We start from the raw sequence: 21,330 nt of genomic DNA, 5'->3' as shown, positions 1-21,330 counted from the left end.
GGGAAACACTGCTTTATACAACAGACAGCAAACTAGTTTAATGGACTAGATAGGAGAAAATGGGAAGACCAATAATTTTCTAAGAATTTACCATACCTGTGTTAGAATCTGGGAGCCAAATACCACTCAGTCATCACAAAATCTCCCAAAACTGTAAAGCCTGCAAACTTGAACTTTTGCACGTATGTTCCTCTTGGGTTCTAGGTGCTCACTAAGAAAGGATTTTTTGAAATGACCCTCAGATCATTAGTATTTCTTAGACCAGTGATGGTGAACCCATGGCACAACTGCCACAGGTGCCACCCGGAGCCATATTTACTGGCACGCGAGCCATTACCCTAGCAATGGCTTGTTCCAGTTTTCATGTGCAGGCTGCCCAACTGATTTTTGGCTTGCACGGAGGCTGTGGAAGGGCATTTTTGGCTTCCAGAGGGCTTCTAGGGGGATAATGGGGTTTTTAGTGTTTAGTGTTTAATAATGGGGTTTTTAGTGTTTTTTAAATTATTAGATTTGTTGTACATTGTTTTATTGTTGCTGTGAACCGCCCCGAGTCTATGGAGAGGGGCGGCATACAAATCTAATAGATAGATAGATAGATAGATAGATAGATAGATAGATAGATAGATAGATAGATAGATAGATAGATGATAGATAGATGATAGATAGATAGATAGATGATAGATAGATAGATAGATAGATAGATAGATAGATAGATAGATAGATGATAGATAGATAGATGATAGATAGATGATAGATGACAGATAGATAGATGATAGATAGATAGATAGATAGATAGATGATAGATGATAAATAGATGAGATAGATAGATAGATAGATAGATAGATAGATAGATAGATAGATAGATAGATAGGAAAAGGTGTTTTTGCCCTCCCTAGGCTCCAGGGAAGCCTCTGGAGCCTGGGGAGGTGAAAAATGGGCCTACCAGGTTGGGGAAAAGGCCATTTCTGGCCTCCAGAGGGCCTCTGGGGCAGCAAAGGAGGCCATTTTTACAGTCCCTGGGGCACTTGCGCATGTGTGATAATGCACACTCACACGCTTTTGATATCGGAGGAAAAAAAGGTTTGCCATCACTGTCTTATTCAGTATTATATTAACACGTTTTGATGCTAAGGAGTTACACATTCTACATACATTTTAAAGCTTTAAATGTCAACGAATCAAGCTCAATTTTAATTACTCATTAATTTTCAAGCTTTAACTGTCAATTTATCAAGCCTGATCATAGTTTCATAGCAAAGCAGGGGTATCCGGATACTAGTCCTATATGAGAGAGAAAATAGAAATATTTTTGGAGGGAAATAATTGTGAGTTGATTTTGTTTGAATTCCATTCTTGCAGTGTTTCTCAAAAGCAGAATTAATTGAACATGGTGTCCTTTGCAAACAGTATTAAGACAATGTTTTTCAAACCTAAACTGTTAAAAACATGCTGCCAGATTGTGGGGCAGAAAATTTCTTTGAAATCTCTAGACTTTGAACTCTGCTATAAGAGCAAACCTAAAAATTGTCAATTATTTACTAATCTAAAATGGGTGGGATAGTCCCCCCCCCATCCTGCCTTATTAACAGTTTTCAATAACTGTTGCCTTATGAACACGGGCTATATGGCTTTAGGTATATAATTACAAATGTAACATTATTTTTAATTAAAGTTATTAAAATTACACTTAAAGAGCATAAAAAAGCTAATGCAAAGAATAAAAAGTGCAGAACAGGGAAAACAGAAAAGGAAAAATTATAATATAGTGAAGAAGAAGAAGAAAAGCAATATGTAATAAGGTGATATAATAATCTTCCTAGCAAGTATAATTTTAATAGCTTATCACCTCTTTTTAAAATACAACAAATGAGGTCTTCTTCCCTTGCCCATCTCTTACCTATAAACAAATCCTTAAAGCCTCATTGTTCATTAAATGTTAGACATTAAAAGTCCATTAATTTTGAAAGATCAAAAGCAACATGAGAAAATATTATTTTACTGAAAGAGTAGTAGATCCTTGGAACAAACTTCCAGCAGACGTGGTTGGTAAATCCAGAGTAACTGAATTTAAACATGCCTGGGATAAACATATCTCCATACTAAGATAAAAATACAGGAAATAATATAAGGGCAGACTAGATGGACCATGAGGTCTTTTTCTGCCGTCAATCTTCTATGTTTCATTAAACATTAGACATAGAGAGCCAGGTTGGTGTATTGATTCTTGTCCAGGAAGCCAGGAGACTTTGTGAGTTCTAGTCTTGGCTTAGACATGAAAGCCAGATGGGTGACCTTGAGCCAACCATTGTATCTCGGCCCACCTCACCTCACAGGACTGAAGTTGGGGGGAAAACAAGTATTCTTGTCAACGAAGCAGTGGAAGTGATGTGCCGGTGCCTGGAGGCTGTTGGGGCCTGGATAGGTGTCAACAAACTCAAACTCAATCCAGACAAGACGGAGTGGCTGTGGGTCTTGCCTCCCAAGGACAATTCCATCTGTCCGTCCATTACCCTGGGGGGAGAAACATTGACCCCCTCAGAGAGGGTTCACAACTTGGGCGTCCTCCTCGATCCACAGCTCACATTAGAGAAACATCTTTCAGCTGTGGCGAGGGGGGCGTTTGCCCAGGTTCGCCTGGTGCATCAGTTGCGACCCTATTTGGACCGGGAGTCACTGCTCACAGTCACTCATGCCCTCATCACCTCGAGGCTCGACTACTGTAACGCTCTCTACATGGGGCTACCTTTGAAAAGTGTTCGGAAACTTCAGATCGTGCAGAATGCAGCTGCGAGAGCAATCATGGGCTTTCCCAAATATGCCCATGTCACACCAACACTCCGCAGTCTGCATTGGTTGCCGATCAGTTTCCGGTCACAATTCAAAGTGTTGGTTATGACCTATAAAGCCCTTCATGGCACCGGACCAGATTATCTCAGGAACTGCCTTCTGCCGCACGAATCCCAGCGGCCAGTTAGGTCACACGGAGTGGGTCTTCTCCGGGTCCCGTCAACGAAACAATGCCACTTGGCGGGACCCAGGAGAAGAGCCTTCTCTGTGGCGGCCCCGGCCCTCTGGAACCAACTCCCCCCAGAGATTAGAACTGCCCCTACCCTCCTTGCCTTTCGTAAGCTACTCAAAACCCACCTCTGCCGCCAGGCATGGGGGAATTAAGACTTCTTCTCCCCCTAGGCTGATACAACTGTATGTATGGTATGTTTGTACGTATGCTGGTTTTATACATTAAGGGGTTTTAAGTTAGTTTTTAGTATTGGATTTTTTACTGTACATTGTTCATGACTGTTGTTAGCCGCCCCGAGTTTTCGGAGAGGGGCGGCATATAAATCCAATAAATGAAATGAAATTCACCACTTTGAGTTATTTATCAAAACTAATAAAGGCAGCTTAGAAAATTATTAGAAAAGAACTATGTCAATCCACTGTCCTTTTGAAGGCACCAATTCAACTTTGAGCAAAAAATTGGCTGTGCCATCTTCTCAACATGCCAGAGTCCACTCTCTTGCAATTTCTTTACAAGAAGCAGCTGTCTGGAGCACTTGTATGTTATTTCAAAATGAGATGGGCAGCAAATAAAGCCAGTAAAAATAACAATAAATAATAATAATAATAGTTTCAACTCCTCTCTTTGTCCAGAGATTAATTACAAATCCAATTACAAATCTATTCACCAGCTGCAGTCTTAGGTCACCATTTCTTTCCCTGAAGTCAGAAATGTAACCTAACAGTTTTTAGAAGATAAAAATGCATGTAGTTAGTTAGGGCTTATTGTTGATGAGCTTATTAAGGGCCCATCTTTTATTTCAGTCCTATCTTTTTGTCTTATAAAATGTTTTCACCATGCTTTTAGCCACATCCTCAAGGAAGTCTTTTTTGTCAAGTATTTATTTTTAGCTTTTAAATTATAAGCCAGGCTGGGCACATAAGGAGCAAAACACAGACTGCCTGTGGTATAGAAAACCCAAAATATTCAAATGCTGTATGTAACATGATCGCAGGAGAGATAGTTATTCTGAGCAAGCGTGTTTCAATACCGCCTTTTTTTGCCCTTGTTCGGAGGTTGGACCAAGTGGGTAAGGAATGAGGCCAGTGTGTATGTGTGTTTGTGTATGTGTGTGTGTGAGAGAGAGAGGGAGGGAGAGGGAGAGAGAAAGAGAGATTTCATTCTTGTAGAAGTCTAGGGCATCTTCTTTCATTCTTATCCAATTTCAACTTGTTTCATATTATCAGAAAAGTTACTTTTTGTGACTTTATGCAGTGCGCATTCTGCCATATTACATTTTCTCCAGAAATCTGTATCTTTTGCATTACAATCATCAAATATTTGCATATTGAAAGATGTGAAGAAGGAGAAAAAAAAATGGATTGGAACTCCATTAGCTGAGCCTGGGCAGGAGGAGAGAATTTTGTCAGGAAATTCCAAATGAGTATAAATAAATTCTCCCCAGCAAGTCCTGGGCAATTTGCCTGCTTATGTGTCAGGAGTACGTATTCTTTTTAAGGCTCCAGACCCAAGTTCCTGCAAAGAAAACATTGCACTATTCCCTTCTTCCCAGAATGGTGAGTAAAGCAAATAGATATGAGGGGTATGCGATGCTAGATTTAAGATAACTTTTTGTTGACAGCTTGTTTGAAATACAAAAAGAGAATGAAAAGTTCATACCTATATTGAGTGAGCAGCTAGGCTTCTCTCTGTGATTTCTTAGCATAAAGATAGCACTGTTTTCCCATACAAAGTAAAACTCTGTTAGTCCAAAGAAAAATGTCTATTTATAACTAACTTCAGCTTTAACCAAACACAGCGTTGGTTTTAACTAGTTTCTTGATTCACACAGTATTTGCATGGTTGACTATATGAATATCTGTTACATTAGTGCATTTCATTCAAGCAAGTTTTAAAAATATATATACAGTACTGTATACCGAAGTATGAGTGGCATTTGTACTTAGATATAGCAAGGCTTGTGACTGAAGATCTAAAGAATTTGTATTTTTTAATCCTAGAATGCAGTCATAGCGATAAAAAAATTTCCATTCCAAAATGTTGAAGTTTACACCTTTTAAATATGTTTCCCCTCTGTAAATATCAAGTTTAACTGGTTTATTTAAGCATAGAAGAATTAATTGAATTGATTTTCTTCATATTTTTCCTATTTGAGGTAAGGGTTTTTTTTGGTGTTGGGCCTTTGTCTGGAAAATAGGTATTTCTGTTTATAAATTGCTGATCATTTGATTGATGTAATGAAATGTCTGCTCTCTCTGATACATATGCTCTTTTACCTTGTATCGTTTCTTCCACTTTTAGATATGTCTTCTCAGTGCAAAATTGAAGGCTAGGATTCCAGCCACAATATCTTTAGAGGGTATTTTAAGTATATCACGGGGAAATTCTTGTAATTTCATGAAAGAGCATTCAACTGCCATGGCTCTATTAGTGATATATTTCCTTGAGGAAATGCTTGAATTAACTTTTTAAGCACTGCTTGAATGCTTGAATTAACTTTTTAAGCATGTGTGTTATGCAGGGCTCCATCAACAATATGTTGGAATGCTCTGTGTTGTTGTTTGGACAAGGCATTTTTACTCATTAACCACTCTGCATAGTTAATAAAATATGTATTAAAATAGATTTTTGGGGGTGGGGGAGTGGGGGGAGTGTTGGATTAGCCTAAATACTAGAAAAGCTATAAAATAGTACTGGGTTGGCAGATCTCATATCTTTACAAAGAATTTTGAAAACATTGTAAGTTGTCCTTGTGATAATTCTCGCTGAGATTAGTATTTATGCTTTTACAATTGTTATCTCAGCCAATTTCTTAGATGTTTTGACCACTCTTCCATCTTTTTGCTTCTTTCTTCGTGAAAAAATTTACCACCAAAAAAGCTTTAAAACATAGCTTTTCTAAAGGAGTGTCCCCTCTGCTTTTAGTAGCAACATAAAAATCTATATTGGATTAATGTGTGATCATTTCTGTTTAATTCTTCAGCATGAAAAAGGGATAGAAGGAAATGGACAGAAATACAAGGGGGGGAAAAGGAAAACAAAACCAACCAATTTAGCAAAAAGGGCAGGGCAGAGACTCTATATATCACATATTCATCTAATATCAAAAAATTGTAAATCTACATTAATATCTAACATTATAAATATATCACAAAATTTGTGCCAAAGAAGAACATACTAAAAGTCACTTTTATTAGTAGATAAAAATGCCTTCTAAACAGTAAGTTAATATCTCTTGAATCCAGACCATAATATCTGGGATATTACTACTTTTCCAATTTCTTACACTACTTCTCTTAGAAACCATAATTTCTGAAAAATAATTGGATTCCAAGTCATTTTTTCCTATACACCGTAAATCTGTAAATTTATATATAATAACTTCCAATTTTTGGTGCAAAGTTCAAAAATTATATTCACATCTTTAAACCATATTACTCCACATACAAGAGTTAAACACGACAATAATGAAGGCAAGCCCTTGTGCATAACCATTCTATCTATCATAGCTTGATAAAGTTGACAGCCCACTTTTCTAAATATTCTCAAAGTTATTCAGCACACCTAAAATCTTTTGTTGAAATTCTCTTATCTAAATTTCATAAGAAGCATACATGTTCTTCCAGAGCATTGATTTGTTAATATGGGAGGTTTTCAATTCTTTATTTAAAAACTACTGTAAATATGTAATATACAGTATATCTTTTTTTTAAAAATGCTTGAATTGCCTTTACAGCAATTTAAAAATGGCAGATTTAGGATAGCTGAAAGTGTATTGAAATGCTGGCTTAACCATGTGGACCAAATTTTGTAATCAAAATATTTTTATTTTTTTTATTTGTCCCCCCATGAATAAAATGCGGTATTTTATTAGTAACTAATATCAATCATCAAAAAAGTTGCAACTTTTTTTCTAATTTTGTCATCCAGTTACATACATTTTATTTTAATTAAATTCCTTGCTTAATGTTTCTTCAAAAATATAACATCAATCATATTTATAACTTATTAACCATTATGCCATAGTGCTTCCTTCCTCTCTTCATTCATTTTTCTATAAGCTAAGAAAACCTTGTATAACCAATTGTTTTTTAATTTAATTACATGGTTTGTATTCTCCATAGATGCCAGACAGTTCATAAGCTACCATTTAAACGTACAAATTAGCAACATAAACATAGTATCATAAAAAAATTAAGCAATTCCCAGGTGCTGTATTATACTATCTATCTATCTATCTATCTATCTATCTATCTATCTATCTATCTATCTATCTATCTATCTATCATCTATCTATCTATCTATCTATCTATCTATCTATCTATCTATCTATCTATCTATCTATCTATCTATCTATCTATCTATTAGATTTGTGTGCCGCCCCTCTCCGTAGACTCGGGGCGGATTTACTAATTTATGGTCCAAAATCCTGGACTAGCCTTTAACTTTTTCTAAAATGGTATCACGGGGAGCTCACTCCAGAGGCGGGTTGCTCCCAGTTTGGACCATTTTATAGAACCAATAGTGGGAATTTCCCCTTACTCACAGTACTGGGAGCAATCACCGATTGGCCACACCCCTGAACCAACTCTAATGGTTACGTCATAGGCGTTCTTATCTCGTTTTTGGCTTCTGCGCATGCACAGAATCTATTTTTTGTTTCTGCGCATGCACAGAAGCTTGGTTCCTGGCACCTGCGCTGCCATACAGCGTGGGAGGAAGTGAACCAGTGGCAACGTAAATTAGAACCCACCCTTGGGCCATTCCAGTCTCCTAAGAGAGATACTCATTAGAATTTTTAAGCATCTATTTGCTTATGAATAATGCACTAGTCACCAGTAGGTTTCTAAATTCACTTCCAAATGCTTCTCTTCAAATGTTATGTCACTTCCTCCAGGGTACATCAGTCCATGCCTTACCTAGACTGAATCTGCCCATGCGGTAAGAACGTGCTCCATGAGTTAGGGTGTACTATGGCTGCCCCTTTCTTTTGTAGCCCTCAAGTCCTAATTTTTCTTTCCTCTGGGGGTTTATACAGTCCCTTCCCCCACAAAATAAAACTGGGCTTTTAATCCAACTGAATTGCCTAGTGGCAGCCTTTTTGCATGAATTGTGCCTTTGTGTCTTTTTTCTTTTATGCATTGCTCTGTTATAAAATGCTGAGAGTCAGAAGATTGGGCTGAAATGCAAAGACCATACATTACTATGTATATTACTATAATATATATATATATAGTGTATGTATGTATGTATGTATGTATGTATCAGGTGTTTTTTGCTGAAATTTTTATTATATATATATATATTTATATAAATACACACACACATATATATAGTATATATATTTGGAATAAAGTTCTTGGACTAATGATACCAAAATATTTAAAGTAATGTAAACAATAACTAGACCTGCAGTTTTATGTATTTCAATATGTAAAGACATTGGAGCCTATAGAAAATAGATGAGGTTTGCTCCATTTAATTAATCTGATTATTATACAGAATTGAATTTAGATGTACAATATTACTGTACAGTAAAGGATCTAAAACATGTTTGAATCTCCAGCCATAAATAATTACATACATCGAAAAGAAAAAGAAAAACATCTAGATGGTGGTCATAGAGGCATAACAATTAATAATGTAAGCTACTCTGAGTCCTTTGGGATTGGGCGGTATAGAAGTCTAGATAGATAGATAGATAGATTAGATAGATAGATAGATAGATAGATAGATAGATAGATAGATAGATAGATAGATAGATAAAGAGAGAGAGAGAGAGAGTGAGAGAGAGAGAGAGTGTTCCACTACAAATAATGTAGATTTGCTGATCTTAGTGTACAGCAGAAGATTTTGAATTCCTACAAATACATACTTCATCATTCCCTATTGGTAAAAAAATATTTGACTTGGGAGAGAACCAATTCATAAATTTAAATTGAGTATACCATCCAGAGGTCTAGATCAGGAGTATCAAACTCAAAGCCTGCAGGCTGGATCTGGCCTGCTGGGTGCTTAAATCTGGTCTATGTGGCTGGCCTGGAGATAGCAAAGGATCAGCCTATGATGCTTCCGACAACCAAAACGGGGCTGCGGACAGGCCTCCTGCACCCTATATTTGGCCTCGACTGGCCTCCTGCAGCATTCTGCTGGCCAAAACACCTCTCGTGCTGCAGGAAGCCATCCAGCCATCCTGGCTGGCAGGATGCTGAAGGAGGTGTCTGTCCCATCTGTCCTCCCCCACAACCCCTGGCTGGCCCTCCGAGAACTACAATGCTGATCCAGCTCTCCAAGAAATCCAGTTTCACACCCCTAATCTAGACCATACATTCTTGGACCCTGAAAGGCATAATCCTGCACCCAATTGTCAGCAATACACAAGTGTCTCTTGTTACTGTTCCATACTACCCCACACAACCCCACTTCCTAAAATAGTGTATAAACTTGATTTTTTGAGGGGGTGATGTCTCAGCCAAGATTCTACAAGTACTAGTATGAGCAATATTGCTTATGCCAAATATGTTTTTTCTTAATTATGTTTGAGAAATATTTTCAACTGCCGCACAAATCCCAGCGACCAGTTAGGTCCCACAGAGTTGGCCTTCTCCGGGTCCCGTCGACTAAACAATGTCGTCTGGCGGAACCCAGGGGAAGAGCCTTCTCTGTGGCAGCGCCGACTCTCTGGAACCAGCTCCCCCCAGATATCAGAGTTGCCCCCACCCTCCTTGCCTTTCGCAAGCTCCTTAAAACCCACCACTGTCGTCAGGCATGGGGGAATTGAAATTTTCCCTTCCCCATAGGCTTATAGAATTTATACATGGTATGCTTGTATGTATGATTGGTTCTTTAAATTGGGGTTTTTTAGATTATTTTTAATATTAGATTTGTTTACATTGTCTTTTTTGTTGTTGTTAGCCGCCCCGAGTCTTCGGAGAGGGGCGGCATACAAATCTAATAAAATAAATAAATAAAATAAATAAATAATACTATTTCTAGTAAAAAGCCTAGAGGCTTCTGGGAAGTTGCCAATGGTTATCAAGTCAAATATTAACCATACTAAAAGTCTAATTTTACAGATATTTAACTCCAGTTTTTTTAAAAAGTCCCATTTAATTATATCATGCAATTCAACAAAAGTCTATAGAAGTTGTGACACAGATAAACAATTTGAGTTTCATAAGTAAACCTTTTTAATTTGAGAAATGGAGCAATGAGTAAGCAGGAAGTACTTATAAAACAGTCTTCATGTAAGTAAAACAAAATCCCTTAAAAGCAAATTATTTTACCTAGCCATTCAATTTGTAATGAATTAAGAGAGGATTCATTAGAGTTATGTTAACATAAACAAATGAAATTAAGTTTTAGTACTTGAATTTTTTTGATCAAGTAAAAATAACTTTATGCACTTTTGTAAGAAAAACAATATAGTTTATCCTGATATTAATTTATTAAACTATGACACAGCAAAATATGAGACATTTAAGATAAACAAAACATATGTAATCCAAAATATATATTTCTGTAACAAGTTTGACAATATGATTGTCATAACAGGAAATGCACATTCCTAGAGTTTTTCAATAATTTGAATATTTTAATTCACTGGACTTGTGTCGTTTTTCTGCTTTTTATGAATTTTTAACAAGTTAATTCATGTTTTACTGCTATGAGATACATTTATGTTGCTTGAGAATTTAAGCTGAATGATGAAATCAATTTCCTCATGTCAAATTTTCCTGGTGATTAAGGTGACTTCTCAAAAAATATGAATTGTACAGTGATCCCCCGAGTTTCGCGATATCGATCATTGCGAAATGCTATATCGTGATTTTTCCACCCGATGACGTCATTCCCTTCCTTTCTCATCTTTCTTTCTCTCTCTCTTTCTCTATCTTGCTTCTTCCTCTCTCACACTCTCTTCCTCCCTCTCTCATCTCTTTCTTTCCTTCTCTCTCTTTCTCTATCTCTCCCCCTCTTGCTCTCGAGCGGCAAGCGAGCAGCCGGGCGGGCGGGCGAACGGGCAAGCGGCAAGCGGCAAGCGAGCTGCCGGGCGGGCGGGCGAATGGGCAAGCGGCAAGCGGCAAGCGATCTTGGGGTTTCCCCTTTGCCTGGGCGGCGGGAAGACCCAGGGAAGGTTCCTTCGGCCGCCCAACAGCTGATCTGCTCCGCAGCGCGGCAGCAGCGAGGAGCCTGGGCAACGGGGAAACCCCATCTTCGGCTCCTCGCTGCTGCCGCGCTGCGGAGCAGATCAGCTGTTGGGCGGCCGAAGGGTCTTCCCCGCCGCCCACACGCAAACTCCACCATCTGCGCATGTGCGGCCATGGAAAAAGGGGCGCGCATGCGCAGATGGTGTTTTTACTTCCGCACCACTACATCCCAAAATATCGATTATCGCGAGGGGTCTTGGAACGGAACCCTCGCGATAATCGGGGGATCACTGTAATTTCGTATGTAAAAGAGGAGGTAAATTATTATAAAATAAATGGATTAAATTAGATTAGATTTATTGGATTTATATGCCGCCCCTCTCCGCAGACTCGGGGCGGCTCACAACAATAGTAAAAACAGTACATAGTGACAAAATCCAATGCCCACCAATCCAATTACAATTTTAAGTTAAGAAATTCATAAAACAATCCCAATATATATAAAAAACAAGCACACAATCAATCAAACGGCAAAACAACATGGGCAAGGGGGAGATGTTTTAGTTCCCCCATGCCTGATGGCAGAGGTGGGTTTTAAGGAGTTTACGAAAGGCAGGGAGGGTGGGGGCAATCCTAATCTCAGGGGGGAGCTGGTTCCAGAGGGTCGGAGCCACCAGAGAAGGCTCTTCCTCTGGGTCCCGCCAGACGACATTGTTTAGTCGACGGGACCCGAAGAAGGCCGACTCTGTGGGATCTAACCGGTCGCTGGGATTCGTGCGGCAGAAGGCGGTCCCGAAGATAAAATGTGTTAAAATACCAACTACACTGACTTAGTTTAATTTTGCATGTAGAGGCTTTCCCACATAACAGAGTGGAGAAATGTCGCTTGAAACATCTAGATAAGTATATGAGAGTTTTCTTTCAGGTTTGCCATCACTGATATAAGGTCACCTACTTCAGCAGGAGGTTGGATTAGAAGACCTGCAAGGTCCCTTGCTACCTTGGTATTCTGTATTCTTTGTTCTAAATGCTTGCATGGTTGCCTTAAAATTTCCAGGCACTACCTCTTTGTAGGACAAATCAAACTGAGTCATCCTTAACGTTACCATTTTAAATAAAAAATAATGAAAGCTGTGGGACTGTGATTTTTTTTACAGTGCCTACGCCACTAAAAAAAACAACTATGTACCAAAAAGGAATGGAGAAAGGAAATATGGGGGGGGGGGGGGGGGGGGAGGGCCTTCCCCAGTGCAGAAAATAATATAAAGTCATTGGTGAATGCTTAGCCTATGAAAGTCCGTGATCTGTTTATTTATACTCATGCTGGAAACATTTCTCCCTTTATGGGATGAAGAAATGAGCAAGTTGGGAGACAGGAATTTTGCAAGCGGAGTTTTTCTGTGACGCATGGGACTATGACTGCAGAAAATATTCCAAAGTCTGGTCGACTTTGGACAGAAGTGTGTGCAAACTCAAAAAAAAGAAAGGTAGTATTAATGAAATGAAAATTCTGCTGTCGGTGCTTACAGGCTTTTATTGTGTGTCTCGGCTGGAGAATGGGGCGGAGGGGGTGAGGAGCAGCTCGTACTGCACGCAGAGGCATGAATGCTCTTTTTGAAGGCGCACTGGAGATGGATTGTAGTTTAATTTAAAATGCTTTGCTGAAACATGTGTCTCCTGTGACGGCAGGAAGCTACCCTGTCCTGACATTCGAGCTGGCAGTTTCTGTTTCAGCGGAGGTATTTTTGACCGCCTTTAAATGATGTGCATGCTTTAAGAATACGAAAGAGGTAACATGAACAATCCTACACGAAAGTGTTCCTAAACAGAACACTTGTATTGTTTTGCTTTTATATTTGAGTGCATTGAGTTAAATTTCTCTGCTGTCCGTTTTACAACTTATAAATTCAGGAATGGTGCGTGCGCGAGTGTGCGCAGATGCGCGTGTGAACACAGTTTGCTACAGAACACAGGTCCATCTCACCTTTCATTATAGAACAATACAGAACCATCAGTTGCTAATTATAAGCAGTGATATTTTTAAATGGGTATATGCAAACCCATCCCAAATGCATGCATTTATTTTGTATCTTATAATTAGATGGCCCAATCTTAACATGAAATGTGAGTCTATGCTAAAAACTGATTCAAGACATGTATTGCATTCTCCAGGGGAGTATGATACACTGGTTCTGGCATTTGAACAGCACCTCTATATTTTTAACTTTTATTAAGTTTTTTTAATTTGACATTGTTTCTTTTTCTTTTTTTTAGAAAACGAAGAAAATGCCCTAAATGGGGAGGATGACAAAATTCAAAAAGATCCTTATTTTGTGGAGACACCTTACGGCTACCAGCTCGACCTGGATTTTCTCAAGTATGTGGAAGATATACAGAAGGGAAACACTATTAAAAAACTGAACATTCAGAAGAAGCGGAGAGTGACACCACCTTTTGCGCCTGTCAAAACCGCGTCCAATCAGTACAGTGGATGGACATCCAATGAATCTCTTTCTTCATCCAACAGTGATGAAAACAAACATTCATCTTTGCTTTTTGCAGCCCAAAGCCAATTAGCAGGGACAACTTCTGCAAGGCCATCCTTGGCATTTGAAGCTTCTCCAAGCTTCCTAACTATCCCTGAAAGCAAACCGTTGCTTCCTCCTTCACCACAGCTGCCTAGACACAACCTCCGAGTTACAAAAACTCTCATGGAAACACGTAGGAGGTTGGAGCAGGAGAAAATGGCAATGCAGCCCATCCCTGGAGAAACCCGGAGGCCTAGGCTTTCCAGTTTTGGAGCCATGGGCTCCACTGGTTCTCTTCCTTCCTTTGTCGGATCCAGTAGCCAGAATCAGATGTGCCAGCAATTCCAGAATGGCTATCCAGGCAATGGAGATTGTAACCTTTACCTGGCCTCCTCTTTGGGCAGTTCTATTCGGCACAGCCCCTTGAGTTCAGGAGTATCAACACCTGTGACCAACGTGAGCCCAGTTCACCTCCAACACATCAGGGAACAAATGGCTATTGCCCTCAAACATCTCAAGGAACTGGAGGAGCAGGTCAAAACCATCCCTGTGCTCCAGGTTAAGATCTCGGTACTTCAGGAGGAGAAGAGACAGCTGGTGGCCAAGCTAAAAAGCCAAAGGATGCTCAATCAGAACGACACGGGCAGTTTCAGAAAGAGGTCCTACAGTGCAGGAAACGCAGAGCAATGGAAGCACCTGTCTGCGGTCAGAGGAGGGGGAGAGCTTTACATAGACTGTGAAGAAGAGACGGGGAATGTGGGGCATAGCACAGAGCAGGTAGAAGAGTTCAGGCAGTTGACTGCTGAAGTGCAAGCACTGGAGAAGAAAATCCAGGACAGCAGTTACGATCTTTCCTCTGTGCGAGGCAACCGAGCAAATGTAGCAAAAGAGAACAGGTCAATTGCTGTCGGTGCAAATGAAAACATGAATGATATTGTGGTATATAACAGAACATTGAGGGCATGCAGGGATGTAGCTGTGGGTACAGAGGTGAAGACTAAAGATTTTGTCGGTGGGGTGTCGGAGGAAATGCTTGGTCTGTCAACTGAGGCTGAGAGAGAGATAGAACTTCAGCATCAGATGATCGAATCCCTTAAGGAGAAAATCTACCGGCTGGAGGTTCAGTTGAGGGAAGCCACGTACGACAGGGAGATGATCAAATTAAAGCATGAGCTTCAGGCAGCTGGATCTAGGAAAAAATCAGACAAGGCGTTAATGGCACAGCCCCTTGTCTTCAGCAAAGCGGTAGGCACAGAAACGCAAACGAGAGACCAAATGGTGGGGAACCACGTGGATATTGTTGATTCTTGTGTAGGGAACAGTCCCCAGATGAGTAGCATTGGTGTACTGTGTAGGCCTATGTTGCAGAGTTCAGCTGTGGGGCCAGATGTCCCCATGAATTGGTGGATTGTGAAAGAGAGGAATGAAATGTGTGATCGTTGTATCGGGAGTTACGTTGAGACCAACAATAAATGCGTGGGCACAGAAATGAGCTTCTGCGAGGTTGGGATCAATACAGAGGGATTGGTAGACAGCCTAAGCCCGCATAAGACCGAACTACAAATCAAGGAAGTGCGGCCGCTTGGCTATAGAGACTCTTTGGATCAGACATTGTGTCCAGCTAAAAAGACCACATCTTGCAGCACAAACACCGAGACTGCTTGCAGAGCCAACTCTGGAATCATGGCAGTGCCTTCTACCATTAACCAGGGAACCAATACAGTATTAGAACAGGCCGATGGATTCACCAACACAGAAGCGACGTCATCGACAGATTCCAGCACCAATACTTTGTTGAGCACCTCTGATAAGCAGACAAACACTGTGGCTGTGGAGCTGAAGACGGTGGCTGTCGGAGATGGTAGGGTCAAAGATGTAAATACTGCTGCTAAAACTCGTTCCATTGGTATAGGGACTTTGCTTTCTGCTGCTGCTAGCTTTGACAAAGCTTCTCTAACAAAGACCAAAGACTGCGGAGTAGGTCAGATCAGTATTAATGAGAACTATCTAGTTGGATTAAAAATGAGAAACATTGCCTGTGGTCCGCCACCCGTTTCCCTTGCGCCCTCCAGCACGAGAAGCATTGGCGTTGGGGATGATTCTGTGGACGATTCAGGGACCCCCAGCACTGATAACCCATTTCCTCTTCCCCAAATAAGTACCGGCCTGGACCATTACATTGAACAGGTTCAAAAGCTTGTTCAAGAACAGCAGATGCTCCTGGCTGAAAATTATGTTGAACTAGCAGAAGCCTTTGGAGAACCTCACTCACAAATAGGCTCTCTCAATTCTCAGCTCATCAGCACCCTCTCATCGATCAACACGGTCATGAAATACGCAAGCACAGAGGAACTGCACAGCTTGGAGGTACCAAAACAGAGCATGGACAAACCTACTGCTACAGGTAGGCAGCGTGTATTGAGTCCAGTCTGCTTTTAGCTGCAGCTTCTGAATGTATGGGGATTTGTAGCTGCTTAGTATCTGGGAAATAGGAAAGTCATTGTCTGATTCTTTAGAACAATGATCTGAAGATCACTAAATATTTTTACTTCTCTCTCAAGAGAACAAGAAGGTGTTTAATAGCCCTTTTCTGGATAACCAATTTTATTTAGAGTTTATTTATAAAACACGAGCTACAGCCATCCATTATGAGCTTTATGCCTTTTAATAAAATTGGCTAGCTGGAGAAGGAACTTAGAGGCTCCTCATGATTTTGGGCTATCATAGATAAGCACAGCTCTCATATATCATCACATAATAACAGAGATCATATGTTGTGAGCCACTCCAGGTCCTCGGAGAGGGGCGGCATACAAGTCTAATAAATAATAATAATAATAATAATAATAATAATAATAATAATAATAATAATAATAAATCAGTTGCCAGTGGTATTAATGCATGATATTTAAGTTAGCAAAAGAAAGAAAGAAAAGGATTTCACCTTTATTTAGAAAATATTTCAAGATCTAGAAGATTATTATAGCATACTATAAGGGCAGGACGTAACTCAAATGTATGGAACTTATTTTATAGAATGAATAATGATTACACTGTTCTCTTCTGTGAATTAGCAATATTTGTTTCCATTGCCTTTCTCTTTTTTCTTTTTTTGGCTTTCCAAATTCCCATAATGGCATAAATTTATTTGAAACACTGCTGTTTATAAAAAATGATCTGTTTTGAAACTGTTGGTATGGATACAAACTCTTAATGCCAAATGTTAGTATTTGTGTCTGAATTTTACAGCATCTATACTGTAATTTTTTTGTATCTAATTAATAATATAGATCTGCACAAAATATTGTACAGCATTAGAAGTGGTCTAGGTTTTTCATTTGAGTGGAAAAAACTAATAATTGCCTCATCCTTATTATTATTATTATTATTTATTGAATTTGTATGCCGCCCCTCTCCGCAGACTCGGTGCGGCTAACAACAGCAGTAAAACAGTACAACAAAATCCAATACTAAAAAACAGTTAAAAACCCATTATATAAAAACCAATCATACATACAAACATACCATACATAAAATTGTGAAGGCCTAGAGGGAAAGTGTATCTTAGTTCCCCCATGCCTGTCGGCAGAGGTGGGTTTTAAGCAGCTTACAAAAGACAAGAAGGGTGGGGGCAATTCTAATCTCTGGGGGGAGTTGGTTCCAGCGGGTCGGGGCTGCCACAGAGAAGGCTCTTCCTCTGGATCCCGCCAAGCGACATTGTTTGGTTGACGGGACCCGGAGAAGACCCACTCTGTGGGACCTAACTGGTCGCTGGGATTCGTGCGGCAGAAGGCGGTCCCTGAGACATTCTGGCCTGGTGCCATGAAGGGCTTTATAGGTCTTAACCAACACTTTGAATTGTGACCGGAAACTGATCGGCAACCAATCCTCCTATATAAGAGCCCCTTTAACAACATCTTTGTACCACTGCCTCCTTTCTCTTAGAGTCCTCCTGAAAAATGACAGTGGTTTTTCCTTCTTTTTCTCACTACAATTCCACAGGCTTTATTTTCTTCCAACTCCAATTACTTTTTCTATTTCATCTTACAGTTAGTCTTCAACTTATGACCACAACCAAGCCCAAAAATTCTGTTACTAGGCAAGACAGTTGTTAAGTGAATTTTTATCCCATTTTACAACCTTTCCTGCCACAGTTGTTAAGCAAATCACTGCAGTTAAGTTAACAACATGGTTGTTAACTGAATCTGGATTTCCCATTGATTTTGCTTATTTATTTATTCATTTATTTATTTATTGGATTTGTATGCCGCCCCTCTCCGGAGACTCGGGGCGGCTAACAGCGACAATAAACCAGTGTACAATAGTAATTTGGTATTAGAAATGATTAAAAATCCATTAATATAAAAACCAAACATACCATGCATAGAATTGTAAAGGCCTAGGAAAGAGGATCTCAATTCCCCCATGCCTGGCGACAGAGGTGGGTTTTAAGTTGTTTACGAAAGGCAAGGAGGGTGGGGGCAGTTCTAATTTCTGGGGGGAGTTGGTTCCAGAGGGCCGGGGCTGCCACAGAGAAGGCTCTTCCCCCGGGTCCCGCCAGGCAACATTGCTTAGTTGACAGGACCCGGTCGCTGGGATTCGTGCTTGTGAGAAGGTTGCCAAAAGTGATCACATGACACAAGATACACTGCAACCGTCATAGGTATGAGCCAGTTACCAAGTGTCTACATTTTGTTCATGCACCCCATACACATGGGATCACTGTTCCGGTAGCGGAAATGGAAATGTGTTCAGACCAAAGCATCTCTGACCTGCCCCTGTGCGCCCCGTGTGAAATTTGGCTGCTGCACATGTGCAGCAAGCGAAATCTCATGATTTTCACTGATTTTTTTTGCTTTTGCACATGCGCGGAAGCAAAGAAACCGGCAAAAATTGCTGAACTCTCATGCAAGGATACTCATCCTCACGAGATCTGGGTGATTTTTATCTTTTTATTGCTTCTGCGCATGCACAGAAGCAAAGAAATCGGTGAAAATCGTTGAAATCTCAAACGGACGAGGCATCCCCACAGGAGATTCCGATTTTCCACATATGGACAGAAGCTGAATCTCGTATTGGACATGCACAGGCTTTCGCCCGCCACGGGGAACAGAGCAGTAGCACCCTCAGCGGGCAGCTCCTTGCTTGCATGTGACCACAGGGACGCTGCAATGGTTGTAAGTGTGAAAAACAGTCGCAAGTCACTTTTTTCAGTGCCGTTATAACTTCAAGCAGTCACTAAACATGGTTGTAAGTTGAGGACTACCTATATTTCTTTTTAATATTGTTCTCCCTTTTCACGTTCTTCTCTCAGTACTCTAACTTTTCCCCCTTATTCTGTCTTCATCCAGCAATCTATTCGTTTGTGGTTTTTACTGAAAAAATTGGGGATAATGTATGTGAATGTTTGAGCTCTTGTATGAAAGAGAAGCCTGTGTGCCTGAGAGTGGTTTGTGTCTGCATGTCTTCATTGAAAATCAGTCTTTATGAAAAGAACGCCTGCTTTTACAAGCCATTCATTTTAATCACTGTTGCTTAATTTTAGTCTGAATGTTTATGTGGCCTCTGCCCTAATTGGAGAAGGCTTTATAATAAATTGTTTGTGCTGCACAAAGATTATGATAAATAACTTGTACATAATTTTATACATGAGGTTGCCCCAAAATACACAAGAAAAATTTTCCAAGATTTATTACTAAAGTAATAAATAGGTGTTACCGATAGCACGCTGTGATTGTTGTCAACCCAGATATGGTTATTGAGACTTTATTTCCATAGAGTTGAATGGATGCTATTGGGCCATTTCTCTTAATTATTATTATTATTATTATTATTATTATTATTATTATTAATCATCATCATCATCATCATCAGGGGAAGCACCAGACTGGTGATGAAATATGAAATTCAGCATAGTGATCTCGTTTGCTGTGTTGTATTGACATAATAATAATAATAATAATAATAATAATAATAATAATAATAATAATAATAATAATATTTGTATGCCACCCCTCTCCAAAGACTTGGGGCGGATCATGCTTTCTAAAAGTCCAAAGGCAAATTTTAATCTTATATATAATGCCATCACTTTTAGTACAAGCCAATGGGTTAGTTTAAGGGTCATTCTTTGTCAAGTGGACCAGGTGAAATTGAAGCCTTATTTGAAAAGAAACCATCACAAAAATAACATATATGATAAAAAAGTCCTCTTTCTAATGAAATAAAAACGAAGATGATTGAAGGTGAGAAAACAGAAAGGCATAGGAAAAAACTTGCTCTTTGTAATGAAGATGATTGAAGGTGAGGAAACAGAGCTCTATGTTTTCTTACCTTCAATCATCTTCGTTTTTTTTCATTAGAAAGAGCATATTTTCTTCTATCATACGTGTTGTTTTTGTGATGGTTTATTTTCAAATAAGGCTGCAAAAATCAGTCAAGTGGACACCTGGTCCACTTGACAAAGAATGACCCTTAAGCCAAAATAACACTTTACTGATTTGTTTGTACTTGATTTCTGTTGTTTTTGTTTCTCCTGTTTCATACTGAATTTGATGATGAAAACCAGTAGTTTGAGATTTTATTTTATAAAGCAGTTTTTAAGAACAGTGTTTAAGGGGCTGCATAGGTTTTTTATTTCAAAATCTGAACAAGGAAAAAAAATGGCTTGCGTTCCTTTGGTCAAATGTACCCAAAACAATTCCTTGAATATTGAACATATTGTCTCTAGCTGTATTTTTCTTCTGTTTTTTTGCACAGACCTCATACTTAAATTAAAGGCTATAGAACAGTAGTTTCATGTGTCAAACAAGCATCCAAGATCTTTTGCAATCTGGGACTGTTTTGCTGTTGCATTCCTATAATCCTGAAAATGTTTTCCTTTTTCCTGGTAAGGAAGTAGTTGCAGTGGAAACTTCTTGTTATCCATCTGCAATTGTTTAGGACATTGAACTAAATGAAAAAGCAAAACAAAATTGATGAATGGTTCTGCCATTTATTCGTGGGAAGAAAGTATGTGAGATAAATTCAGCTTCTCCATCTGCTTTTAGTGTCTTCCAGGAAGTGTTATACAACTAGGACTTGGCATTCTGCTCTATACTATTTACTGTAATCCTTTAATTTAAACCCCATTCTAGCCTTTTACGGTGTGCCATATTTACAACAGCAAACTAGAAATTAAGGATAATCAATAGGATGAAGGAATTATTATTATTATTATTATTATTATTATTATTATTATTATTTATTAGATTTGTATGCCGCCCCTTTCCGTAGAATCGGGGTGGCTCACAACACAATAAAAACAGTTTATAACAAATCTAATAATTTACAATATAAAATATTAAAAACCCCATTATTAAACAAACATACACACAAGCACACCATACATAAATTGTATAGGCCCGGGGGAGATATCTCAGTTCCCCCATGCCTGATGACAAAGGTGGGTTTTAAGGAGTTTGCGAAAGGCGAGGAGGGTAGGGGCAGTTCTAATCTCTGGGGGGAGCTGGTTCCAGAGAGTCGGGGCCGCCACAGAGAAGGCTCTTCGTATCTCCCTAATGTAGAATGTTAAGATTAACTGAATTATTTTTAAAAATCATATTATTTATTTCCACCCACTCTGGTTTTCATACCGT

At 39.3% G+C, this 21,330-nt stretch overlaps 1 protein-coding gene across 4 annotated transcripts in view; it reads left to right on the top strand.

The window, feature by feature from the left end:
- KANK1 (KN motif and ankyrin repeat domains 1) overlaps window positions 1–21,330 on the top strand; it is a 176,807-nt gene that overhangs the window by 132,045 nt on the left and 23,432 nt on the right. For 3 of the 4 annotated variants that reach the window (XM_070742646.1, XM_070742647.1, XM_070742649.1), the window contains one exon: window positions 13,441–16,098. In XM_070742646.1, the coding sequence (XP_070598747.1) occupies window positions 13,441–16,098 (2,658 nt within the window). Of the gene's footprint in view, window positions 1–12,509; window positions 12,654–13,440; window positions 16,099–21,330 lie in introns of those variants that run through there. The other variant, XM_070742648.1, reaches the window with a different exon arrangement.

Source organism: Erythrolamprus reginae, chromosome 2 (genome assembly GCF_031021105.1).
Source record: "Erythrolamprus reginae isolate rEryReg1 chromosome 2, rEryReg1.hap1, whole genome shotgun sequence".
Classification (NCBI taxonomy): Eukaryota; Metazoa; Chordata; class Lepidosauria; order Squamata; family Dipsadidae; genus Erythrolamprus; species Erythrolamprus reginae.
The sequence above is the reverse complement of the archived record's forward strand: the minus strand, read 5'-3'. Positions and strand labels throughout refer to the sequence as shown.